Here is a 27,934-nt window from a genome sequence, read left to right as displayed (position 1 = left end):
TACTTCCAATCCCACGACTTCAACCACAACAACTGCAGAGGTAATTACACCTACCACAGGTGGAACTACAAAAGTTGAAGAAACCACAACGGAGACTATTCCATCTACATCCACAGTGCCACCTAAAGTTGTCACCTCTGGCCCAACAACCACTTCCACCACTGTAAGTGTTGAAACCTCTACCTCAACACCACAGTCCACATCAACAGGTGAAGAAACAACAGGGCCAGTTGGCATTACTTCCAATCCCACGACTTCAACGACAACAACTGCGGAGGTAATTACACCTACCACAGGTGGAACTACAACAGTTGAAGAAAGCACAACGGAGTCTATTCCATCTACATCCACAACGCTACCTAAAGAATTCACCACTGGCCCAACAACCACTTCCACCACTGTAATTGTTGAAACGTCTACCTCAACATCACAGTCCACAATAACAGGTGAAGAAACAACAGGGCCAGTTGGCATTACATCCAGTCCAATGACTTCAACAACAACAACAAAGGCACCCACCACAAATGCAGAGGAAATTACACCTACCACAGGTGGAACTACAACAGTTGAAGAAACCACAACGGAGTCTATTCCATCTACATCCACAACGCCACCTAAAGAATTCACCACTGGCCCAACAACCACTTCCACCACTGTAATTGTTGAAACCTCTACCTCAACACCACAGCCCACATCAACAGGTGAAGAAACAACAGGGCCAGTTGGCATTACTTCCAATCCCACGACTTCAACGACAACAACTGCGGAGGTAATTACACCTACCACAGGTGGAACTACAACAGTTGAAGAAAGCACAACGGAGTCTATTCCATCTACATCCACAACGCTACCGAAAGAATTCACCACTGGCCCAACAACCACTTCCACCACCGTAAGTGTTGAAACCTCTACCTCAACACCACAGCCCACATCAACAGGTGAAGAAACAACAGGGCCAGTTGGCATTACTTCCAATCCCACGACTTCAACGACAACAACTGCAGAGGTAATTACACCTACCACAGGTGGAACTACAAAAGTTGAAGAAACCACAACGGAGACTATTCCATCTACATCCACAGTGCCACCTAAAGTTGTCACCTCTGGCCCAACAACCACTTCCACCACTGTAAGTGTTGAAACCTCTACCTCAACACCACAGCCCACATCAACAGGCGAAGAAAAAACAGGGCCAGTTGGCATTACTTCCAATCCCACGACTTCAACCACAACAACTGCAGAGGTAATTACACCTACCACAGGTGGAACTACAAAAGTTGAAGAAACCACAACGGAGACTATTCCATCTACATCCACAGTGCCACCTAAAGTTGTCACCTCTGGCCCAACAACCACTTCCACCACTGTAAGTGTTGAAACCTCTACCTCAACACCACAGTCCACATCAACAGGTGAAGAAACAACAGGGCCAGTTGGCATTACTTCCAATCCCACGACTTCAACGACAACAACTGCGGAGGTAATTACACCTACCACAGGTGGAACTACAACAGTTGAAGAAAGCACAACGGAGTCTATTCCATCTACATCCACAACGCTACCTAAAGAATTCACCACTGGCCCAACAACCACTTCCACCACTGTAATTGTTGAAACGTCTACCTCAACATCACAGTCCACAATAACAGGTGAAGAAACAACAGGGCCAGTTGGCATTACATCCAGTCCAATGACTTCAACAACAACAACAAAGGCACCCACCACAAATGCAGAGGAAATTACACCTACCACAGGTGGAACTACAACAGTTGAAGAAACCACAACGGAGTCTATTCCATCTACATCCACAACGCCACCTAAAGAATTCACCACTGGCCCAACAACCACTTCCACCACTGTAAGTGTTGAAACCTCTACCTCAACACCACAGCCCACATCAACAGGCGAAGAAACAACAGGGCCAGTTGGCATTACTTCCAATCCCACGACTTCAACCACAACAACTGCAGAGGTAATTACACCTACCACAGGTGGAACTACAAAAGTTGAAGAAACCACAACGGAGACTATTCCATCTACATCCACAAAGCCACCTAAAGAATTCACCACTGGCCCAACAACCACTTCCACCACCGTAAGTGTTGAAACCTCTACCTCAACACCACAGCCCACATCAACAGGTGAAGAAACAACAGGGCCAGTTGGCATTACTTCCAATCCCACGACTTCAACCACAACAACTGCGGAGGTAATTACACCTACCACAGGTGGAACTACAACAGTTGAAGAAAGCACAACGGAGTCTATTCCATCTACATCCACAACGCTACCTAAAGAATTCACCACTGGCCCAACAACCACTTCCACCACTGTAATTGTTGAAACGTCTACCTCAACATCACAGTCCACAATAACAGGTGAAGAAACAACAGGGCCAGTTGGCATTACATCCAGTCCAATGACTTCAACAACAACAACAAAGGCACCCACCACAAATGCAGAGGAAATTACACCTACCACAGGTGGAACTACAACAGTTGAAGAAACCACAACGGAGTCTATTCCATCTACATCCACAACGCCACCTAAAGAATTCACCACTGGCCCAACAACCACTTCCACCACTGTAAGTGTTGAAACCTCTACCTCAACACCACAGCCCACATCAACAGGCGAAGAAACAACAGGGCCAGTTGGCATTACTTCCAATCCCACGACTTCAACCACAACAACTGCAGAGGTAATTACACCTACCACAGGTGGAACTACAAAAGTTGAAGAAACCACAACGGAGACTATTCCATCTACATCCACAAAGCCACCTAAAGAATTCACCACTGGCCCAACAACCACTTCCACCACCGTAAGTGTTGAAACCTCTACCTCAACACCACAGCCCACATCAACAGGTGAAGAAACAACAGGGCCAGTTGGCATTACTTCCAATCCCACGACTTCAACCACAACAACTGCGGAGGTAATTACACCTACCACAGGTGGAACTACAACAGTTGAAGAAAGCACAACGGAGTCTATTCCATCTACATCCACAACGCTACCTAAAGAATTCACCACTGGCCCAACAACCACTTCCACCACTGTAATTGTTGAAACGTCTACCTCAACATCACAGTCCACAATAACAGGTGAAGAAACAACAGGGCCAGTTGGCATTACATCCAGTCCAATGACTTCAACAACAACAACAAAGGCACCCACCACAAATGCAGAGGAAATTACACCTACCACAGGTGGAACTACAACAGTTGAAGAAACCACAACGGAGTCTATTCCATCTACATCCACAACGCCACCTAAAGAATTCACCACTGGCCCAACAACCACTTCCACCACTGTAAGTGTTGAAACCTCTACCTCAACACCACAGCCCACATCAACAGGCGAAGAAACAACAGGGCCAGTTGGCATTACTTCCAATCCCACGACTTCAACCACAACAACTGCAGAGGTAATTACACCTACCACAGGTGGAACTACAAAAGTTGAAGAAACCACAACGGAGACTATTCCATCTACATCCACAAAGCCACCTAAAGAATTCACCACTGGCCCAACAACCACTTCCACCACCGTAAGTGTTGAAACCTCTACCTCAACACCACAGCCCACATCAACAGGTGAAGAAACAACAGGGCCAGTTGGCATTACTTCCAATCCCACGACTTCAACCACAACAACTGCAGAGGTAATTACACCTACCACAGGTGGAACTACAAAAGTTGAAGAAACCACAACGGAGACTATTCCATCTACATCCACAGTGCCACCTAAAGTTGTCACCTCTGGCCCAACAACCACTTCCACCACTGTAAGTGTTGAAACCTCTACCTCAACACCACAGCCCACATCAACAGGCGAAGAAACAACAGGGCCAGTTGGCATTACTTCCAATCCCACGACTTCAACCACAACAACTGCAGAGGTAATTACACCTACCACAGGTGGAACTACAAAAGTTGAAGAAACCACAACGGAGACTATTCCATCTACATCCACAAAGCCACCTAAAGAATTCACCACTGGCCCAACAACCACTTCCACCACTGTAATTGTTGAAACCTCTACCTCAACACCACAGCCCAGATCAACAGGTGAAGAAACAACAGGGCCAGTTGGCATTACTTCCAATCCCACGACTTCAACCACAACAACTGCAGAGGTAATTACACCTACCACAGGTGGAACTACAAAAGTTGAAGAAACCACAACGGAGACTATTCCATCTACATCCACAGTGCCACCTAAAGTTGTCACCTCTGGCCCAACAACCACTTCCACCACTGTAAGTGTTGAAACCTCTACCTCAACACCACAGCCCACATCAACAGGTGAAGAAACAACAGGGCCAGTTGGCATTACTTCCAATCCCACGACTTCAACCACAACAACTGCAGAGGTAATTACACCTACCACAGGTGGAACTACAAAAGTTGAAGAAACCACAACGGAGACTATTCCATCTACATCCACAGTTCCACCTAAAGTTGTCACCTCTGGCCCAACAACAACTTCCACCACTGTAAGTGTTGAAACCTCTACCTCAACACCAAAGCCCACATCAACAGGTGAAGAAACAACAGGGCCAGTTGGCATTACTTCCAATCCCACGACTTTAACCACAACAACTGCGGAGGTAATTACACCTACCACAGGTGGAACAACAACAGTTGAAGAAAGCACAACGGAGTCTATTCCATCTACATCCACAACGCTACCTAAAGAATTCACCACTGGCCCAACAACCACTTCCACCACCGTAAGTGTTGAAATCTCTACCTCAACACCACAGCCCACATCAACAGGTGAAGAAACAACAAGGCCAGTTGGCATTACTTCCAATCCCACGACTTCAACGACAACAACTGTGGAGGTAAATACACCTACCACAGGTGGAACTACAACAGTTGAAGAAAGCACAACGGAGTCTATTCCATCTACATCCACAACGCTACCTAAAGAATTCACCACTGGCCCAACAACCACTTCCACCACTGTAAGGGTTGAAACCTCTACCTCAACACCACAGCCCACATCAACAGGTGAAGAAACAACAGGGCCAGTTGGCATTACTTCCAATCCCACAACTTCAACCACAACAACTGCAGAGGTAATTACACCTACCACAGGTGGAACTACAAAAGTTGAAGAAAGCACAACGGAGTCTATTCCATCTACATCCACAACGCTACCTAAAGAATTAACCACTGGCCCAACAACCACTTCCACCACCGTAATTGTTGAAACCTCTACCTCAACACCACAGCCCACATCAACAGGTGAAGAAACAACAGGGCCAGTTGGCATTACTTCCAATCCCACGACTTCAACCACAACAACTGCAGAGGTAATTACACCTACCACAGGTGGAACTACAAAAGTTGAAGAAACCACAACGGAGACTATTCCATCAACATCCACAGTGCCACCTAAAGTTGTCACCTCTGGCCCAACAACCACTTCCACCACTGTAATTGTTGAAACGTCTACCTCAACATCACAGTCCACAATAACAGGTGAAGAAACAACAGGGCCAGTTGGCATTACATCCAGTCCAATGACTTCAACAACAACAACAAAGGCACCCACTACAAATGCAGAGGAAATTACACCTACCACAGGTGGAACTACAACAGTTGAAGAAACCACAACGGAGTCTATTCCATCTACATCCACAACGCCACCTAAAGAATTCACCACTGGCCCAACAACCACTTCCACCACTGTAAGTGTTGAAACCTCTACCTCAACACCACAGTCCACATCAACAGGTGAAGAAACAACAGGGCCAGTTGGCATTACTTCCAATCCCACGACTTCAACCACAACAACTGCAGAGGTAATTACACCTACCACAGGTGGAACTACAACAGTTGAAGAAACCACAACGGAGTCTATTCCATCTACATCCACAACGCCACCTAAAGAATTCACCACTGGCCCAACAACCACTTCCACCACCGTAAGTGTTGAAACCTCTACCTCAACACCACAGCCCACATCAACAGGTGAAGAAACAACAGGGCCAGTTGGCATTACTTCCAATCCCACGACTTCAACGACAACAACTGCAGAGGTAATTACACCTACCACAGGTGGAACTACAAAAGTTGAAGAAAGCACAACGGAGTCTATTCCATCTACATCCACAACGCTACCTAAAGAATTAACCACTGGCCCAACAACCACTTCCACCACCGTAATTGTTGAAACCTCTACCTCAACACCACAGCCCACATCAACAGGTGAAGAAACAACAGGGCCAGTTGGCATTACTTCCAATCCCACGACTTCAACCACAACAACTGCAGAGGTAATTACACCTACCACAGGTGGAACTACAAAAGTTGAAGAAACCACAACGGAGACTATTCCATCAACATCCACAGTGCCACCTAAAGTTGTCACCTCTGGCCCAACAACCACTTCCACCACTGTAAGTGTTGAAACCTCTACCTCAACACCACAGCCCACATCAACAGGTGAAGAAACAACAGGGCCAGTTGGCATTACTTCCAATCCCACGACTTCAACCACAACAACTGCAGAGGTAATTACACCTACCACAGGTGGAACTACAAAAGTTGAAGAAACCACAACGGAGACTATTCCATCTACATCCACAGTGCCACCTAAAGTTGTCACCTCTGGCCCAACAACCACTTCCACCACTGTAAGTGTTGAAACCTCTACCTCAACACCACAGCCCACATCAACAGGTGAAGAAACAACAGGGCCAGTTGGCATTACTTCCAATCCCACGACTTCAACCACAACAACTGCAGAGGTAATTACACCTACCACAGGTGGAACTACAAAAGTTGAAGAAACCACAACGGAGACTATTCCATCTACATCCACAGTTCCACCTAAAGTTGTCACCTCTGGCCCAACAACAACTTCCACCACTGTAAGTGTTGAAACCTCTACCTCAACACCAAAGCCCACATCAACAGGTGAAGAAACAACAGGGCCAGTTGGCATTACTTCCAATCCCACGACTTTAACCACAACAACTGCGGAGGTAATTACACCTACCACAGGTGGAACAACAACAGTTGAAGAAAGCACAACGGAGTCTATTCCATCTACATCCACAACGCTACCTAAAGAATTCACCACTGGCCCAACAACCACTTCCACCACCGTAAGTGTTGAAATCTCTACCTCAACACCACAGCCCACATCAACAGGTGAAGAAACAACAAGGCCAGTTGGCATTACTTCCAATCCCACGACTTCAACCACAACAACTGTGGAGGTAAATACACCTACCACAGGTGGAACTACAACAGTTGAAGAAAGCACAACGGAGTCTATTCCATCTACATCCACAACGCTACCTAAAGAATTCACCACTGGCCCAACAACCACTTCCACCACTGTAAGGGTTGAAACTTCTACCTCAACACCACAGCCCACATCAACAGGTGAAGAAACAACAAGGCCAGTTGGCATTACTTCCAATCCCACGACTTCAACCACAACAACTGCAGAGGTAATTACACCTACCACAGGTGGAACTACAAAAGTTGAAGAAACCACAACGGAGACTATTCCATCTACATCCACAAAGCCACCTAAAGAATTCACCACTGGCCCAACAACCACTTCTACCACCGTAAGTGTTGAAACCTCTACCTCAACACCACAGCCCACATCAACAGGTGAAGAAACAACAGGGCCAGTTGGCATTACTTCCAATCCCACGACTTCAACCACAACAACTGCAGAGGTAATTACACCTACCACAGGTGGAACTACAAAAGTTGAAGAAACCACAACGGAGACTATTCCATCAACATCCACAGTGCCACCTAAAGTTGTCACCTCTGGCCCAACAACCACTTCCACCACTGTAATTGTTGAAACGTCTACCTCAACATCACAGTCCACAATAACAGGTGAAGAAACAACAGGGCCAGTTGGCATTACATCCAGTCCAATGACTTCAACAACAACAACAAAGGCACCCACTACAAATGCAGAGGAAATTACACCTACCACAGGTGGAACTACAACAGTTGAAGAAACCACAACGGAGTCTATTCCATCTACATCCACAACGCCACCTAAAGAATTCACCACTGGCCCAACAACCACTTCCACCACTGTAAGTGTTGAAACCTCTACCTCAACACCACAGTCCACATCAACAGGTGAAGAAACAACAGGGCCAGTTGGCATTACTTCCAATCCCACGACTTCAACCACAACAACTGCAGAGGTAATTACACCTACCATAGGTGGAACTACAAAAGCTGAAGAAACCACAACGGAGACTATTCCATCAACATCCACAGTGCCACCTAAAGTTGTCACCTCTGGCCCAACAACCACTTCCACCACTGTAAGTGTTGAAACCTCTACCTCAACACCACAGCCCACATCAACAGGTGAAGAAACAACAGGGCCAGTTGGCATTACTTCCAATCCCACGACTTCAACGACAACAACTGCGGAGGTAATTACACCTACCACAGGAGGAACTACAACAGTTGAAGAAAGCACAACGGAGTCTATTCCATCTACATCCACAACGCTACCTAAAGAATTCACCACTGGCCCAACAACCACTTCCACCACCGTAAGTGTTGAAACCTCTACCTCAACATCACAGTCCACAATAACAGGTGAAGAAACAACAGGGCCAGTTGGCATTACTTCCAATCCCACGACTTCAACCACAACAACTGCAGAGGTAATTACACCTACCACAGGTGGAACTACAAAAGTTGAAGAAACCACAACGGAGACTATTCCATCAACATCCACAGTGCCACCTAAAGTTGTCACCTCTGGCCCAACAACCACTTCCACCACTGTAATTGTTGAAACGTCTACCTCAACATCACAGTCCACAATAACAGGTGAAGAAACAACAGGGCCAGTTGGCATTACATCCAGTCCAATGACTTCAACAACAACAACAAAGGCACCCACCACAAATGCAGAGGAAATTACACCTACCACAGGTGGAACTACAACAGTTGAAGAAACCACAACGGAGTCTATTCCATCTACAACCACAACGCCACCTAAAGAATTCACCACTGGCCCAACAACCACTTCCACCACTGTAATTGTTGAAACCTCTACCTCAACACCACAGCCCACATCAACAGGTGAAGAAACAACAGGGCCAGTTGGCATTACTTCCAATCCCACGACTTCAACCACAACAACTGCAGAGGTAATTACACCTACCACAGGTGGAACTACAACAGTTGAAGAAAGCACAACGGAGTCTATTCCATCTACATCCACAACGCTACCTAAAGTTGTCACCACTGGCCCAACTACATCTTCTACAACTTATATAATTGTAACTTCAAGTTCAACATCACAGCCTTCAACAACAAGTACAGAAACAACAGAGCCAGTTGTCATCACAGGCACATTAACAACAACAACAACTCCTTCAGCATCGCCACAAGTGATTATTACACCTACATCACAAGCAGTCACCACCAGCCAGTGCATTTGCAATGTTAATGGGACACAGTATCTACCAGGTAACATGTTATAAATGTAATTCAGACAATCAAAATAAATGACATTTCACTAATCTTTCAATTAACTTTAATTTGCAAAACGAAATGTTCTAACACTTGCCTTTCTCAACAATCAGGGAACCTAGTGTATAATGTGACCGATGCTTCAGGGTGGTGCTTTACGGCTTACTGCAAAGCAACGTGCCAAGTTGAAGTGGAATCAAATCCATGTCCTTCCTCTACACCACCCACTGTATCACCCACAACATCAGAAGAGACCACGACCACACCACCAACAACTCAATCCTCGCCAGACTGCACTAGCGTTCAGCCACCAAGAAAGGTAATTTTAAAAGGTTTTTAATAATAAAATGGGTGAATGGGTATATTTGTCTTTGTGGTATAGTGTTTGTATGTTCAACCCTGTGTGTGCATGTTTGAGTAATTGCTTTTCCTTATCAAATCAATGGCAGAATGGAGAATCTTGGCAGCTGAATAGCTGTACCACAGCAGTTTGCCAGGACGGCATTGTTGTCCAGCTACCAGTAAAATGCAAGCCAGTGGAGCCACTACAGTGTGAGAATGGTCGTCCACCTGTCAAGGTCTATGATTCAACTGGATGCTGCTTTACATATGAATGTGAATGTAAGTGGCAACATACAACCCAACAATCTGAATTAAAATAATACATTATTGCTCATTTGTTTTCAATGTCCTCTGTCAATAGCTTTGATTATTATCAACTCATATTTTAACATGTTGCAGGTGTATGCAGTGGATGGGGTGGATCTCACTACATGACATTTGATGGAGTATATTACAATTTCCAGGAGAACTGCTCATACACCTTAGTGAAAGAAATCAACTTCAAATACAACCTTACCATTATTGTTGATAATCACTACTGTGGAAACGCCGACAGTGGATTCTGTCCTCAGTCCCTTATCATTCATTACAAATCCTATGAAGTGATCCTAACCCAGCAGAGATCTGGTGACACAACAGAAAATGTGGTAACTATTTAAAAATATATATATTTTTTTTTATTAATATCCATCATTATTTAATGATGCTGCTGCTTTATCATGCTTTATTGAAATCCCATAAATGTAAATGAAAACCAAAAATGCGGTTAACATTGTCATGTTACTACTTTAAAGATAACACATGACTCAACCATCGAAATGTGTTTTCATTTCTACACAAATGCAGGTATATGTCAACAGTAAACGAATCTACCCAGCTTACAGAATGGGTGACATTGCTCTAACAAGTACTGGTGTGGAGGTCGTGCTGGAGATCACTGATCTTAAGGTTCAGGTGTCTTACAAGGGGTCATCATTTAGCATCAACCTTCCTTATTCCCTCTTCCAAAGCAGCACAGAGGGCCAGTGTGGTGAGTATTATTAAAGAGGGTCAATAAACATTTCACAGTTTCAAACCTTCAGTAGATGCTCCTATCTAGACCATCCTATAGAAATTGCATACAACAAGACAACTATGACTTGTCCTAGCTAACTAGGTTTTACCCTACTTAATATCCGTATTTTTCAAGGTACCTGTGATAATTCCCAGAAGAATGACTGCCAGTCACCTAATGGTCAGATACAGAGCTGCTCAGTCGCAGCTAGCCAGTGGCTGATTCCAAACCAGGACTGTCCAACTCCTCCAACAGCACCACCCTCTACCACCACGGCAACCCCAAGCACATCCCCTACCCCCTGCAAGACAGTCATTTGTGAAATCATGAACAGCAAGTAAGCAACATATCAAACTAAGTTTGAAAAAGGGAACAAGCACACAATAGGAAAGCCTAAATGACAATTCACTTCCTGATGTGTCTTATCAATTGTAATGTTCATTTACTTGTAATTACACCTGTTTTTATCATAATACAGGTACCGTTCCATTGGCATTTCTAGTTTAAGGTTGCACTCCATGCATCTCTTTAAATCACTCTCTATGATATTTTATTTCAAAGGGTCTTTGAGGAATGCCATAAAGCGGTTTCTCCTGATGCCTTCATTCAGGCCTGTAGATCAGATGTCTGCAACAATGCTATTTCTAGCTGCTCTAGTCTGGAGGCGTATGCATCTGAATGTGCAAATAAAGGGATCTGCATTGACTGGAGGAAGTCCACAGATGGAGAATGTGGTGAGCTATGAATCCAAGCATAGTAGTTATGCCACAAATTTATAGGAAGCTACTTTTGTCTTAGGCAGCTACTTAAAAAACATTTTTTGATGGTGTTCAGCATAACTGTGATCCATTTTTGTCCTGCAGAGCATACATGCCCAGACACTAAGGTGTACATGCCATGTGGTCCAGCAGTTGAACCAACATGTAATACAAAGTAAGCTTTAGTCTGATTGGATGTTATATGAATTTCCTTAATTTGTAAATAAATTATCTCCTGCATAATCCCAAACCTCTTTTGTTTGCAGATATAATGAGAAGTATTTGAACAACCAAACCCAAATGACCAATAAGACGAAGGAGGGTTGCTTCTGTCCATCTAAAACCGTCTTGTTCAGCACCTACTCTGATACTTGTGTGGTCTCCTGTGGTAAGAATGGGTTATGGGTCATTTTGCAGGTAGCTATCAATATGAAAATTAGACCTTTCTGTACTTTGAAACCTTAAATGAATCATAAATAATGGCTTACAGGCTTTATTTGTAATGGAACAGTTAACAAAATGTGTTGATGTTGAGGTGTGAAGAATGTGACGCCAACCATGTGAGACAAAACTTTTAAACACACCCTCTATTTATTTTTCAGGCTGCACTGGACCTGATGGCAACCCCAAAATGGTAAGAATTTCCTCCATCTAAATATTCTCCAGATATTCATTCTCACATAGACATATCATGAGATGCATTTCACGTGAGTCGGGGAAACGTACATACTTGAATGGATACTTTTCATTGACATAGTATAGGTCTTGGCCTCTTTATTCCTTCCAATGAACTGACCAGAAGAAAATGTTTAATCTCTGAATAACTACCTCCAACCCATTTCTTCTCACCTAATGATGGTTCATATTAACTGTCATGGTTAAATCCAGTTCATTGCAGAACAAAAACATTTGAGTTACTCTTTTCTGTTTCTGTATTGACCTGACATTACCCTGTTTTTCCATTAAGCCTGGTGATACATGGGAGAGTGGTTGCCAGCAGTGCACCTGTGACATGGACTCCATGATTGTCCAGTGCCAGCCTATCACCTGCCCCACACCAGCCACACCCATCTGCAATGAGACTGGATACAGACTGGTGAACAACGCAGAAGGCTGCTGCCAGAAATATACATGTGGTGAGTGATGGAGCAGACCCTTCAGTAAATCATTAGAAAGCCAACTCTTATTCATACAGTACTAGACCAAGATTATCTGATGTGTTCTGTAGGGTCATAGGGGTTATTTGACCCTCTATCGGCTTGTCTTTTAATCACTTCTCATTGGTTACCTCTGTAACAGAGTGCGATGCACTGCTTTGCCCCAAAGTCATGATGGACTGCCAACCAGGGTGGGAGGCAATTATAAGCACGTCCATCTCAAGTTGCTGTCCAGAGTATACCTGTGGTAAGTCCCCTTGATTTACTTCATCAGTGGTTTTGTAATTCCCCTGTTTCACTGGTTACATTTGTGTTAACTCTGACATGAGTCACTAGTATTACTGATTGATTTCTTCTCAATGTGTGTCTGTTCAGTTCCTAAGGGTGTATGTGTCTACAATAACATTGAGTACCAGGTAAGAATAAATCATTTAAAATAAATTAAATTAAACAAGCTTCTGAAAGATACACCCAGAAATAGCTTAAGATAAGCTGTATTGTGTTTGCTGCCCTCATAATTGGTCACATTCTACTGTAGAACTGCTCCCTTTGCACTCTGACCCTCCTCTATTCAAAGTCTGTTATAGTGGATGATAACTTTTGTCTCTCTCTTTCACTCCAGCCTGGTGCTGAAGTTCCTGAAGGAACTTGTGAGAATTGTATCTGCAGCTCGATCATGGATCCTAGCACCAAGCTCAACAACATTGTGTGCACAAATATCTCCTGCGACACTACATGTTCACAGGTACAAAGATGATCAATTAATTTACATATTTATAAGAAACTTGCAATAGCCTACTCTGGGGGCTGCTGCATGCTTATATAATAAGTGAACAATGATACAATGATGGCTCTCCATCCTCGTCTTAGGGCTTCCAGTATCAGGCCATACCTGATCAGTGTTGTGGGAAGTGTGTACAAACAAGCTGTGTGGTTACTATGCCAGATAAGACCAAACACACTATTCAGGTGAGTACAACAAGAGTGTATGAGGATGCATAATCTGTCTGCATGATCTGAAACTCCATCATAATTCTTCATCATCTTGTCCTTGTGCGATAGGTGAACGAAACGTGGTCACCACCTGGTGACAAATGTGTGAAGTACACATGTGAGAAAACTGGTGGCCAATATATACCAGGGGAGGTGAAGACTGTGTGCCCTGCATTCAGCCCAGGGAACTGTGTCCCAGTGAGTTTCTGTCCTATCTCACCTCCATCGTGGGGACAATCAAGACTGCAGTTACACTGTTTTCCTTTCTCACTCAGAATGTTACTATCATTCCTAGCACTCTTGGGTCATAGCGATATATGTTTCAGTAACATTTAGAATGGAAGGGAGCTCACATAATGAATACAATCTACCACTTATAAATCATCTCTCCTATCTTTCACCCCAGGGCACAGAAAAGACAGACGCAAATGGATGCTGCAAGACTTGTAAGTAACACGTCCAGCCAAAGCATTCCTAATAACCACCTATCTACTGGTTAATACTAGCATGCTATGTCACCTAAACAAGACCAACCGGAAACATTGTGTGACTACATACTGGCCAAAAATGTATATGTTGGCTGTTTCTGCTTCATCTGTGTCATACCAAACAATAGCCTAACTTTTGATGCATCTTCCCTGACCAGGCACAGAACGCAGCAATGTCTGTGAGATGAAGTACACCACCACTAGCATTGTCATCAGTGGCTGTGCGACCGCTGAGCCTGTGGAGATCAATTCCTGCTCAGGAAACTGTGGAACCTCTTCTATGTAAGTACTACAGATGCTGAATGCAGCACTAGTCAATGTCATGCAGGCCCCAGTTAGTGATAATCTATTCACTGTCTAGTGTGCCCTTTATGAACTAGGAGACAATTTGACTTATTTAATGCTCCTGTGCTCATCTTGTCAAGACAACCCAGGGAATTCAAGCCCTCTTTTCAACTTCTCTTGTGTTTATGTGAATGTGCAGGTACTCAGCAGAGGCGAACACCATGATGCACTACTGCTCCTGCTGCCAAGAGGCGACCACTAGCCAGAAAGAGGTGGAGCTGATGTGCCCTGATGGGTCAAAGGTCAAGCACTCCTACATCCACGTTGAGTCGTGTGGATGTCATGTCACAGACTGTGATGCAGGCACGACCACCGCCCCGGGGACAACGAGACCGCGCAGGAGGAGGCGCTAAAAGTCTAGGGAGACAACATGCACACTGCAATAGGAATTATCCTCATGACATCGAATGTTTAGTCCAAATTTGTTTTCTTGTTACGTTTTAATTAAATCTGTCATGCCAGTGTATTTCTACAATCGGTAGCACTTAGCATTATGTTCTTATACCTTCATTGTAAAATTCATGTATTTTCTATGATAAATGTGGTGGAGAATCTCTTTTCTCATTTGTAGTAATTAAACAACAGCAGCATCATGTGTATGTTCCTTTGCTCTTTGAGGAATTCTCCCAATCCTTCAAGCTATTCAGTGACCACTATAACAGTAACATTATGCTACTTAGAAGTATGTACAGGTAACTGCCAAAATAACAGTAACAACATAAAGTGTCCTAATAGGGCGTTGGGCCAACAGGAGCCGCCAGAAGAGCTTCAATGTACCTTGGCATAGATTCTCAAAGTGTCTGAAACTCTACTGGAGGGACGCGACACCATTCTTCCAAGAGAAATTCCATCATTTGGTGTTTTGTTGATGGTGGTGGAAAATGCTGTCTCAGGCACTGCTTCAGAATCTTCCATAAGTGTTCAATTGGGTTGAGATCTGGTGACTGAAACAGCCATATGGTTTAAATAGTTTTTATGTGCATCAAACCATTCAGGGATCACTCGTGCCCTATGGATGGGGGCATTGTCATCCACTCCCATCAGGATAGAAATGATTCACCATAAGTTGAAGGTGATCACTCAGAATGGTTGTGTATGTACAGTACTGGTGTTTATCTTGCCCTCTAGAGCAGTGGTATTCAAAGTCGGGGTTGCAACGGAACTGCAGTGGGGTCGCCAAAATAAATAAAAAATAGGGTACTGATTGTTGTATGGGACAATATACAAACGTTTTCGAGAAAGATCATTTGAAAGATAACATTTTGAGTAAATGTATATATTGTTTTCTTTTAATTTTGATAAGAGATGAAAATGCAATTAATTTAAGGTTAATTGTTGATGTAAAAATGTGGCTTTAAATATTGGTGGTCCCAGCTGAAAAGGTTTGAATACCACTGCTCTATGGGTTGAGTGGTCATTAACCATGGCAAAAAAAAACACACCACACACCATAACAGAGACATCAGAACCCTCATTTACTCAAGATGTTCTATTATTTTGGCAGTTACCTGTAGCTAGCTTCTAGTGGCTTTTGAAAATATAGTGACGCAACAAAACTTGCCAAGAAATCACAAGTTAGTAAAGGTATAATAAAATATGTAGCTAGAATAGGGTAGTGACGTTATTGTGTGATTGACAACATGGTGGGGTTTAATGGAGTAATCTGCAGATCAGACAGTGTCACCCAGTCTCTATCTCTATTGATGCAAGGGCCGACCATCCATGAGATCAAAATGATAGTTTAAGGGCCAGATTCAATCCAATCACATTTTGTTCACAATATGCACATTTTAAAGACAATGTTCCAGTGATAGCAGAGACCACATTAACGGTAAACGCAGCACGTCGGCTCAATTGGAAATTACATTCATATGTCAATTGCGCTGTAACACAGATCTTCCACAGTCCGAATTGAATGTTGGCCTTAATCATGTATTTGTTTACAATTACATCATTTACAAAGAAGTAAAACAAGTTTATATTTTGGGTTATGATGGGTTACAACAGTCAAACTAAGCTCATGAGTCCTTTTTAATGTCAATGGGTATATTTCAGGGGCGGCAGGGTAGAGCGTTGGACTAGTAACCGGAAGGTTGCAAGTTCAAACCCCGAGCTGACAAGGTACAAATCTGTCATTCTGCCCCTGAACAGGCAGTTAACTGTTCCTAGGCCGTCATTGAAAATAAGAATTTGTTCTTAACTGACTTGCCTAGTTAAATAAAGGTTAGGAACCCACTGTTCCTAGGCCGTCATTGAAAATAAGAATTTGTTCTTAACTGACTTGCCTAGTTAAATAAATGTAAATTTAAATGTAAAATGTAAAAAAATCAAGTCCAGAAATGGCATGGCAAACAAACCAGGTTGAGATCTACACTACAAGACCAAACAAATGCAGATAAAACATTTATTTCCATAATGTGTCATGAGTAAAAGAAACAAGAGCAAATGTCAAATTGCAAACCTAATTTGATGCCAAAAAAGTTTTGTACATTCAAACCAGAAAACCCATTAAACTGCTGTAGCACGTAGCCTTGCCATTCCATTGCAACAGAATCAGAACAACCTTCCCAACATCCACTAGAGTGCCTTCGAACATCCTTGTGCACATTGACCTAATAAGTAGCATGGTTATATAGACGTGACACAATAATGTTCCAAATATGTCTATGGGAATGGGACAAGTACGGGGGAAAACATAGAAGAAAACCTAGCATTTAAAATGAAAGTATTTGCTGTGTCTTCATGAAAGTGGAAGGTAAACAGGAACTTGTTAAATCAAGAGGGGATAGAGCAATCAATCAAACATAAGAGCCCAGAATTGGGATCACTGAAAATCAATTAAGTATTTTAAATTTAAACAAGAATAATTTTTACATACTGTATGACACCCATGGAGTATGGCCTAAGCATAAAATAAATTAACTATATATTTTCTTTAATGAATCACACCAAAACAGAGGATCTTTCCTTTGAAAAATATATGCACATCTTTGAAGATTAAGCGAATACAAATAGAAAATGAAAACCCCATGTTAAAATCAGACATTTGGGGGGGCAACATCCAATACTTCAATGGATCTTTACAAGTCTCCTCTTTATGTGTGGGTCTATATAAGGTAGTGGTAGAACATGACATTTTATCTGTATGATAATCATACCAACGTATACCAATTTTATGAATATCATATCATTTGGTTATGCACACCATTTTAGTTATTAATCCAGCAGGGATTTTCACAGCCTCTAACAATTTGCAATAAAGCCGGTGAATTCAGATAGGATGAAGGGAAAGGATGATATCAGCAATATGTTTATTTCTTCACTGATTTCAATAATTTTATATTACCATGTCATTATTTGATATTGGATTACCATGATATATTCTTCCATCATAGTTAACAACCACTGACCAGTGATATAGAAACATTCAGAGGCATTTTTGGTTGGAGAAGTACAAAATCATATGACATTATCCAGAGTAGAGTGGAATGGTGGCAAATTAACCTTAACATTTGAGACGTTGATAGGCATTGGCTGTGTGGCTATGCGAGGATTTGCACATCTTCTAAGTCATCACGGTTTGTTATATTGTGATAAGTCCTCTTTCTGCTCTGAACCGCTGCATACCTAAAACTCTTGTCTTCATAATTTATAATCTTTTGAATATATATAACTATATTTATACAGATTGAGATTATATATTATTATATATATATAAATAATCAAACACAGATAGGCTCAAGACAGTACTGTACACAGTACACATATATAGAGAAGACTGGCTAGGGAGCGCTCAACAATGTCTCACAACAACTGCTATCTCAAAGATCTAAAGCTTCTGGAGGATCAATTCCTTTCATTACCCCTACATTGCACTGCATCAACATTAATTGTACATAATTCTGAGTAAAGTGGAATGTAAAATTGAGAAGCCAACCAGCCATCACAGCACTTATCAGTAGGCAAACCAATTCGTCCCAATCCCAGATATGGACTGGGAACAAAGCTATACATTGATTCATAATACAGATGGTAATGTATACAGATGTATAAATGTGTGACACCTCAGATATGGACATCTGCTTATGGTTGAAAACTGCTGGATTTTATTTAGTGTGAGTGACAGTTGAGAGCTCGCAGGCCTGAGTGCATATTTACAAACTGTGCAGGGTGCTGTTGCTGTGAATGGGCAATGTTCTGGCCGCCACAGTGGCTCTATTTGTGGCTCCACTGTTACAGCTCTTCTGTCATCTGCAGCAGAGTGTTGATGGCGGCATCCTTGTTACCTTGCTGGGCCTCAATTACAGTGCGGATCACTTCCCTGTCCAGATTGGGGAACATGTCCTGCAGTGCCTTAAGATCCTCCTCACTACAAGGAGCTTCTTGTGGGGCGACTGTGGGTGCTGCAGGCATACCCATGGGCACCATTCCCTGGTTGTATACAGTGGGCACTCCTGAGAAGAGCAAACCAGAGAGAAATGGGTAAGCAACAATCTCCTATTACATGTATAATTTAAACAGGTCAACAGTTCTTAAGGGAAACACACACTCTAATAAACATCAGCCTTGCACAGTAAGTAGATCACCTGCTGGGCCCCGATGAGCAGTGGCAATTCAACATGTAGAATAGTCAGGAAAATGAACAGAAAATGACAATGTTCTGTGGTCAGTCAGAGGCGTGGTCTGTTTCGTCCTTTAGTTTCACTTACATAAGGCAAGCTATGACCACTTCCATTTGGAAAGTAGACTAGCAATCAAAATAGAACTGGGCCTTAGATGGCTGCAGTGTCTCTGTCCAAGATTGCCTACAGTTGAAGACTGACTTGAGCCCGTTTTAATCTGTTTATAATTTTATAATTAGCCTAGCTGTAGTAATTATTATGTTATGGGTTAGATGGAAAGATTTATGTGCATTGTATTTGGGAAGAGGGAAAGGGGGCCTGTCTCTGAGGGCAAGAATGATTCCATAAGGGTGGAATAGAGCTGATGGAGTTCGAGCTGATAGATCATAATTACTGTTCTATAACACTGTCTTGTATCTTTACTGTTTTATATACTCTGAATATGAATATACAGTTTTTATATATTCTTAGATATCTTAAGTAGTGTTAGATTTAGGGTCTTTGTGTATGAGAAGTGTAATTATCTAGTGGTTTGCAGTAGCATGTAGTCGTGTTAGTAGCCTGTAGTCGGTAAGTGTGCTTTTGCAGCTGCAACACCAAGTGTGGTGAATTATTCTAGCTTGAGTTTTCTTGGAGTCCATTTGGGTTATTGTATCAAAAATAAACCTAACACTACATCACAGTGGAGAGTATGGTTCTACTCACCTGCAATGGGTATGTATCCTACCCCCTGCTGATAGACTGTGGGCATGAGGACAACGGGTGGAGACATATGCATACCTGCTGTCATGTTCTGAAAGCATGAGAGCCAAAAGGAAGAGATAAGGGGCAAGTTGTTAGATAACATCAATCAATCACTTTCAAACTGTACTACAATGACAATGTACAATTTGAGCATGTGTGTTTTATGAACTCACAGCATAAGACATGACCAGGTTGATCATGCCCTCCTTGTCATCGCCTTGTCTGCCACTGAGGCTGTACCACTCATCAACCACACTGCCCTCTCTCAGGCCTTCCGGGATGGTGACGTGTGTCCATGCAATTCTGTCATCCATGGAGAATGCCCTCTGGAAAAGTGACCAGCACAAACACCTCAAATCAGTAACTTGTCCCTAAAATCAAGGATGATCATCAAGAAGAAATACTCAAAGTATAATGCTATCAATAACTCTAGACAGGCTTAGTTGTCGAGCCAATAACAAGTTATGATCTTCTCATCACCCACCGCCCCCTAATTCCTTCTTTCTTACCTCATCAAAGATCTCCAGGTAGAAGGAGTCTACTCCAGGTGGGACAGTGCACTGGATAACTTTGTTCCATCGTGGATTCTTGGCACCATTATGGGCTGTGGGTGTTTCATAAACAGCATACCCTAGTCGGACCCTGCAGTAAGGGTCCATGCGTGTCATACCATAGTTTTTAGCTAGCTTGGCCTGGAGAAAAGAGGGACATAACAGTGATTCACAGGAAAACATTCCCACTGCATTAATAACCTTGTGTTCCACAATAAGTCTTGATTCTAGGGAAAGACCAAGCAGATGCCGTTAAAAAAAACCTACCTGCACTACAGTGATGCTAAGCCGTCCTACAGTGCCCAGGGATCCCCCATACTGCAACTGCTGCGCTGCTTGGGCATCCAACTGAACTTGTTGCTGCTGCTGGGTGGGAGTAATACGCAGGAAGTCTTGGGGCAACTCCCCAATGTATACCTAAAAAGACAAAAGGAACGGAGGAATTGTGAGTGAGGACAGGTAAACCACACTAGAGGAAGAAAAGGGTCACAATATGCAGCGATTTCTCGGACACACCGTTGACAGCATGTTAGGTGACGCGACAAACAATGGACGCTATGTGAGAATTCTACAAAGAACAGGAGTAAACAAATCTATTTTCACTAAATGTTAATAATATGGTCGTCAAAATACATGAATCATTTGAAAACATTAATGTGGCCATGTCTAAAAATCCCAATACTGTAATGTTATGATATTTACGCGATATGAGCCAAAATCTAAAGCAAGTGCCGTGCTAAGAATTCTGTGGGACAGCCCTTTTGTGAAACCCACGAAATCAGTGTGTTCATATTTGCTTTAGGCGAAAGCTATTCCTCAACCTATCAGAGTAAGATCTGTGTGACATTGTATTGCTAAGAAGTATTGGAAAGTCCTGAGGGTGTTTTTTAAATTTATTTTAAAATTTATTTTAAATTTATTTTAAAATTTATTTTAAATTTATTTAACTAGGCAAGTCAGTTAAGAACAAATTCTTATTTTCAATGACGGCCTAGGAACAGTGGGTTAACTGCCTGTTCAGGGGCAGAACGACAGATTTGTACCTTGTCAGCTCGGGGATTTGAACTTGCAACCTTCCGGTTACTAGTCCAACGCTCTAACCACTAGGCTACCCTGCCAACCCATTTCATGGGTATTGGACATCCTTGGACTGAAATATAAGGTAAAACTATATTATTTTGGCTCTATCATTAAAAAAATTCTTCAGAGACACAAAAAAAACATAGCAGGTTACAAAGTAGAGCTTCGTAGCCAGTGTTGCCAACTATTTTTCAGTGAGACCAACTATTGGCTCCTTGATTTGTCGCTAGATGACGTTTTGCCTTGCGGCACAGCTACGTTCGCCGATTAAGCATTTTCTTCTCCCACTTTTGATTTCTGCAGTATTGATTGGGAAAAGTCGCTAAAGGATATCAAAAATGTAGAAGCCCACCGTGTCAAAACTCCCCAAAAGGCAGCCTGAAAAGTAGCTGAATTTGTCGCTAGAATATTTGACCAATAAAAAAGTCACTGGAGGGATCTGAAAACGTACTACATATAGCGACAAAGTCGCTAAATTGACAACATTGCATCGTAGCTACAATTTGATGTAGGGGTTGCTCCAAATTCCTGTTCCCCCCACTCACATTTCCATGATGAGTGCTATCTTGCTAGCTGTGTGGGAGTGCTTGACACTGTTCCATGAGGCAACTGGGGCGAGAGGCAGCGCTGTGCAGCATTGGCAGTATTATGCCACTTTTTGTGATTAATGGTTTTATTCTTTCAAGTAAAAACTACAAGAATTCAGTGGCAACAGGCTTACAATCGATGACAACATAGCTAAGTGAATTGAAAATGTGTCCCAGCTATCTTTCTGTGCAGCCGGCTAGCAGGCAGCTCACTGTCTTTTCTGAGCCTAGGCTAATTCTTTGCTGGGAATGGTGCAGTTTATACTCCCTTTACCAGAGAAATTCATCAACACCAAAAAATAACATTACAATGTAATCCAACTCAGGCGTAGGCCTACCTTAGAAGTAAGCTATGTTATTAGACTAGTAGATTTCTGTGTAACAGTTCAGACTTAGTGAGAAGTGTGTCTGTGTTTGGCTATGTGTGATGTGGTGTGTGTGTGTTTGTTGGTGGGTGCTGTGTGAGGATTCAGAGAAATGTGTGTCTGTGTTAGGCACTGTGTGTGTGTTGGTGGGGGGTGCTGTTTGAGTGTGTGGGGATACTGTGTGTGTGTGGGATATGCAGAATGTGTATGCAGGTGGCACAGGGTGGGGCCTATTATTTGGAACTCTGGGCCTATTCAGTTGGACAACTAACTACAATATAACTGTGATATATACTGCCTAACAGTTGCTAATTGGTAAATACGAAATACTAAGTCTGCTTTTTGTTCATAATTATGTAATTAATGCCAATTATATGTCCTCTTAACACCCCTGGTGTGTGTGTGCACACGGGCATGGGCTCCACATTACTCCTCAGTGTAAACTACCAGTTCTGCATAAAACATCAATATATGTTAACAATGACCACCTTAGTTTAAATCAATGGTCTTAACTTCCTGTATTTTGTGTTTATTCCATATAGATCAATTAGCATATTAAAGTATCACATTTTTATAAATTGTACAAAAAATTATTATAATTTCATAAATTGTTTAAAATTGTTACAAACTCTCAGTTTTGCATAAAACATTCAGATTTGCGAATTATATGACCATTCCTACTTTTAATTATTGGGCTTTAATTATTGTAATTGTGTTTTGCATACTGACTTATTTGCGTATTAACTGCCTAATTTTCAGAATATGGCATTTTAATTTCATACATGTAATTTTATTTGAATCATCTCTGTTGTAGATAAACCCTGAAAATGCATAACAATATGACCACCCTATCTTTAGTTATTGGACAAAAAGTGTCAGGTGACTTGGTCCCTTATATTGAGAAGGCTTTTCAGTCCAGGGTTCAATCAGTCTGGGAAACCGGTCCAACATCATCAGATCTAGCTTAGCCATGCCTCTCCATCACTGCCCTATAGAGGTGGTTCAGTAAAATGTTGCTCTCTTGCCTAGACTTCAGCTCAAATTGGCTAACAGACAACAATGGTTTAGCTGTGTCCTAATAAACTCACGCAAGTTTAAATCTGGGCAAGTAACATTAGCTAAGCTGGCCATATAGGCACTAGCTACAGCCATTTGCCTCACATGCTGACCACACCGCTCACGTCACATGCGTTGCAAAATAAATGTACACATACAGTTGAACTCAGAAGTTTACATACACCTAGGTTGTAGTCATTAAAACAAGTTTTTCAACCACTCCACAATGTCTTGTTAACAAACTATAGTTTTGGCAAGTCGGATAGGACATCTACTTTGTGCATGACAAGTCATTTTTCCAACAATTGTTTACAGACAGATTTTTCACTTACAATTCACTGTATCGCAATTCCAGTGGGTCAGAAGTTTACATACAGTCAATTTAATGTGCCTTTAAACAGCTTGGAAAATTCCAGAAAAAGATGTCATGGCCTCAGAAGCTTCTGATAGGCTAATTGACATCATTTGAGGCAATTGGAGGTGTACTGCCTTCAAACTCAGTGCCTCTTTGCTTGATATCATGGGAAAAACCAAAGGAAATCAGCCAAGACCTCAGAAAAAAAATTGTAAACCTCCACAAGTCTGGTTCATCCTTGGGAGCAATTTCCAAATGCCTGAATGTACCACGCTCATCTGTACAAACAATAGTACGCAAGTATAAACACCATGGAAACACGCAGCCGTCAAACCGCTCAGTAAGGAGACGCGTTCTGTCTCCTAGAGATGAACGTTCTTTGGTGCAAAAAGTGCAAATCAATCCCAGAACAACAGCAAAGGACCTTGTGAAGATGCTGGAGGAAACAGGTACAAAAGTATCAATATCCACAGTAAAACGAGTCCTATATCGACATCATCTGAAAGGCTGCTCAGCAAGGAAGAAGCCACTGCTCCAAAACCGCCATAAAAAATACATACTACGGTTTACAACTGCACATGAGGACAAAGACCTGACTTTTTGGAGAAATGTCCTCTGGTCTTATGAAACATTAATAAAACTGTTTGGCCATAATGACCATCGTCATGTTTTGAGGAAAAAGGGTGAGGCTTGCAAGCTGAAGAACAACATCCCAACATAAAGCACAGGGGTGGCAGCATCAAGTTGTGGGGGTGCTTTGCTGCAGGAGGGACTGATGCACTTCACAAAATAGATGGCAAATGGGTCTTCCAAATGGACAATGACCCCAAGCATACTTCCAAAGTTGTGGCAAAATGGAGGGATGGGACAAAATTCACCCAACTTATTGTGGGAAGCTTGTGGAAGGCTACCCAAAACGTTTGACCCAAGTTAAACAATTTAAAGGCAATGCTACCAAATACGGTTTGAGTGTATATAAACGTCTGACGTGATGAAAGAAATAAAAGCTGAAATAAATCCTTCTCTCTACTATTATTCTGACATTTCACATTCTTAAAATAAAGTGGTGATCCTAACTGGCCTAAAACAGGGAATTTGTATTTGTATTAAATGTCAGGAATTGTGAAAAACTGAGTTTAAATCTATTTGGCTAAGGTGTATGTAAACTTCCGACTTCAACTACACATGTTATTTAATCATTGCACACACACTGCCCGTGAGCGTCTGCGTAGCCAGGCGCTAAAATAGAACTTGGTTCTATTTGTGAAGCTTAACGCGCTGCAAGTCCTGCCTCTCCCATCTCCTCATTGGTTTTTAGGAGCATATACCCACATGGGTGATTGAAAGATTAACTGAGGTCCACACTCCAGTCAGTAGTGGCAATGTACCTTAAAGTTGGTTGCCAACCACCATATAAGGTCAGAAGAAGAAGCAGCCTGGAGGAGAGACTACTAGAAAACAAACTTTTACCCTTTTATCTGTGGATTAGAGGACCTTGGAATTTCAGCTAAAATAACAACCCAATGTTTATATCCCAGGACAAATTGGCTAGCAACAGCAAGCTAGCTAACTAGATTGTCATAAATCTTTAATGCTTTTTGACCTGTCCCCAAATTAATATAGTTGGTTCAGAGTTTGTTTTGATATTTCAATCTGCGTGTCTTAATCGCGTCTGGGGAGTGGGGACAAAATCAACATGCGTGCGGTCTGGTCAGCATGTAAGGCTCCTGTGAATACAGTAGTTAGCTAGACGGAAGATGGCGGAAACTGAGGTTTTGTTTGAAACTGTTAGTGAGTCGAGTGAAGCTAATAGTACAGAAAGTGAGAATGAGTGGATGACAGCGGCGAAGAAAAAGCAAAACAAGAGAAGAAAAGCTATGTTGGAAAATAGGAAACCACTAGACTCGTTTTTGGTCTGAGTCAGTGTTTTGGATCAGATTTGGATCAATACTACTTGGGAAATCCATTTCACGTCTCCATGAAAATCTGGAATGTGTTGGAAAAAAGTGTGGAGTCAGTGAGTCACAAGAAGTGGTCTTTTTGAAGACATCGATGGAGTGGTTGGTGCACGTCGATTGACCTGTATGGTATACGGATAAAATAAGTTCCCTACTGTTCTTTGATGAAGAGTTTCTCCCTAGATAGCCTGTAAGAGATTTTGTGTACAAGCCCCTTCAGTGTCATGAATGTAAAATATTTCATAATGTGTCAAGTGTGTGCAGAAGGGAAGAATATCGTATGCCCGATGGAGGGAAATGATGCACCTGTGGAGGTGAACATGCCCCTGAATTCTTGGAGTGCCCTGTGAAGGAGAAAGAGGTGGAATGGGTAAAGAGTGTCCAGCTGTCTCCTATCTGGAGGCGGTGAGAAAATTGGAAGGAACAAATGGCAGGGAAGAAGCAATGGTAGAGCCACCAAAACCAGTGAAGGTTTCTCATCAACTGAGGGATAGTGAAATGCTACATGTTAAAAAGGTGGATTTTGTATTATTTATTGCAATGGTCATTAACTGCACAGCACAAGCGGAGAAGAAGTCTAAGAAAATTGGAATCATTGTGAATGCCGCTGAACGTGTTTTGCGTCTTCGTGATTTCACAGCCGAGGCAGTGCAAGAAATCCTGTCGTTGAATGTAGCCCCATCACAGGCCCCTGAGCCTGTGTGTAGGGATGTATTTTATGTGGACTGTGAAATTATGATTTATGTATTTTTTTAGTTGAAGTGTTTTATTTTGTGTCTTTTTCCCCTTTCCCGGAATATTTTATTTTTAGTGCTTATTCAATACCCCATCCAGCTGGTGGCGGTAATGCACCATTGCCATTGGATACCAACCGCCGTTAAACCCTATCGAAGAAGAAGTAACGTTAGGTAGCTAGATAACTGGCTAGTTGACTTTAGATTTAACCAGTAGCGTGGTAATTTTCGTAGCTAGTTAGCCTAGTGTTAACCACGCAATTGTGGTTATTGCTTCTTGCAAGCTCTAGCTAAGGAGCGCAAGCTAGCTACCGTTAGCTATATGGCTATATCCAGAGACTTGCCAAACTTTAGTCTTCTAAATTAACTTAGCTGGCTGACGTAAAAACGACCCACCCAGCAAGCTAGCTTGTTGAAGCTAATGCATCTACCTGGAAGTTAATTTGCTACTGTAACTAGCTAACTTTGTTAAATTAACTAACGCTACGGTGTTGTTTGCATTAAAACGTTGCAGCTAGCTACATATAGTGATTATTGAAGCTAACGTTAGCTAAAATGGTGTTTATCCGTGTTCGTTAGCTAATTTAACGCTAGCTAGCTACTATAGCTTGTTATATTTACCTGTCCTCGTTGGGTGCTAATGGTAGTACTCATTCCGTTTTGAAGTGTGTCAGTTTCACAAATAACAAAAGCCTACTGTGACAGTGTACAGTTAGAAAGAAGAGAGGAAATATGACTAGCAAAAAAAGTAAACAACTCAAGCTCGCCAGCTATCCAATCGTGTCACGCCAAGAATCCTGACTAATCAGCTGACTTGACTTCGTTCAGCTTCTGATTGGTGCGTTTCAGGACATCAGTAAGGGTGCAGTCGCAAATTCAGTCTGATTTGGGCGAGAGAAAAATATAGTGCAACTCAATTATCCATAATAGCCAATAGCTTTTCTCCTTAATTTTCACAAAAAACAGGACAGCCAGAATTTGCTTTAATCTGTTTTATTTCTTTCCCAGCATGTGCATAGAGGAAAAGCAGATGAGGACAGGAATGCATAGGCTATTCACTCCGTTATTATTTTTATTGTAACGACCCTAGTCCAGGGTCGTTACATTATATTATTATTATAATCCATGATTGTCCTCCTATTAGATTGAAGTGAGTTGTGAGTATCAAATCTTGTTCACACTGCAGGCCTTAATGCTCAAGTCAGTTTCGTTTTCAAATCCACTTGGAACACTGGCTGTCCAAACAGC

General features: G+C 42.2%; 2 protein-coding genes and 3 long non-coding RNA genes across 5 annotated transcripts; 1 reads left to right on the top strand and 4 right to left on the bottom strand.

The window, feature by feature from the left end:
- Positions 1–11: 11 nt before the first annotated feature.
- LOC149983075 (uncharacterized) lies at positions 12–2,191 on the bottom strand. The gene is made up of 2 exons (XR_016496847.1): positions 2,055–2,191; positions 12–1,562 (listed from the first exon to the last, which is right to left on the bottom strand). It is a non-coding gene; the product is annotated as an uncharacterized LOC149983075 (long non-coding RNA).
- A 387-nt stretch (positions 2,192–2,578) lies between these two features.
- Positions 2,579–4,123, bottom strand: LOC149983074 (uncharacterized). The gene is made up of 2 exons (XR_016496848.1): positions 3,513–4,123; positions 2,579–3,020 (listed from the first exon to the last, which is right to left on the bottom strand). It is a non-coding gene; the product is annotated as an uncharacterized LOC149983074 (long non-coding RNA).
- A 109-nt stretch (positions 4,124–4,232) lies between these two features.
- LOC149983073 (uncharacterized) lies at positions 4,233–6,037 on the bottom strand. Its single transcript, XR_016496849.1, has 2 exons — positions 5,901–6,037; positions 4,233–5,171 (listed from the first exon to the last, which is right to left on the bottom strand). It is a non-coding gene; the product is annotated as an uncharacterized LOC149983073 (long non-coding RNA).
- A 4,687-nt stretch (positions 6,038–10,724) lies between these two features.
- LOC110526497 (intestinal mucin-like protein) lies at positions 10,725–14,987 on the top strand. The gene is made up of 13 exons (XM_090239456.1): positions 10,725–10,869; positions 11,757–11,826; positions 11,918–12,039; positions 12,254–12,285; positions 12,619–12,787; positions 12,951–13,055; positions 13,184–13,224; positions 13,431–13,553; positions 13,679–13,777; positions 13,871–13,999; positions 14,208–14,247; positions 14,448–14,571; positions 14,774–14,987. Exons 1-13 carry the CDS (start codon positions 10,725–10,727, stop codon positions 14,985–14,987), a joined length of 1,413 nt encoding a protein of 470 aa, XP_090095582.1.
- A 2,037-nt stretch (positions 14,988–17,024) lies between these two features.
- LOC110526495 (toll-interacting protein) lies at positions 17,025–27,523 on the bottom strand. Its single transcript, XM_021607510.3, has 6 exons — positions 27,308–27,523; positions 20,819–20,968; positions 20,510–20,692; positions 20,174–20,326; positions 19,962–20,049; positions 17,025–19,088 (listed from the first exon to the last, which is right to left on the bottom strand). The coding sequence occupies exons 1-6, from the start codon at positions 27,338–27,340 to the stop codon at positions 18,868–18,870; spliced, it is 828 nt and encodes a 275-aa protein (XP_021463185.1). The 5' UTR covers positions 27,341–27,523; the 3' UTR covers positions 17,025–18,867.
- Positions 27,524–27,934: the final 411 nt, after the last annotated feature.

The sequence above is a fragment of the Oncorhynchus mykiss genome, chromosome 6 (genome assembly GCF_057628025.1).
Source record: "Oncorhynchus mykiss isolate SJ-2025 chromosome 6, ASM5762802v1, whole genome shotgun sequence".
In the NCBI taxonomy this organism is placed as follows: Eukaryota; Metazoa; Chordata; class Actinopteri; order Salmoniformes; family Salmonidae; genus Oncorhynchus; species Oncorhynchus mykiss.
This window is presented reverse-complemented; position numbering and strand designations above follow the sequence as displayed.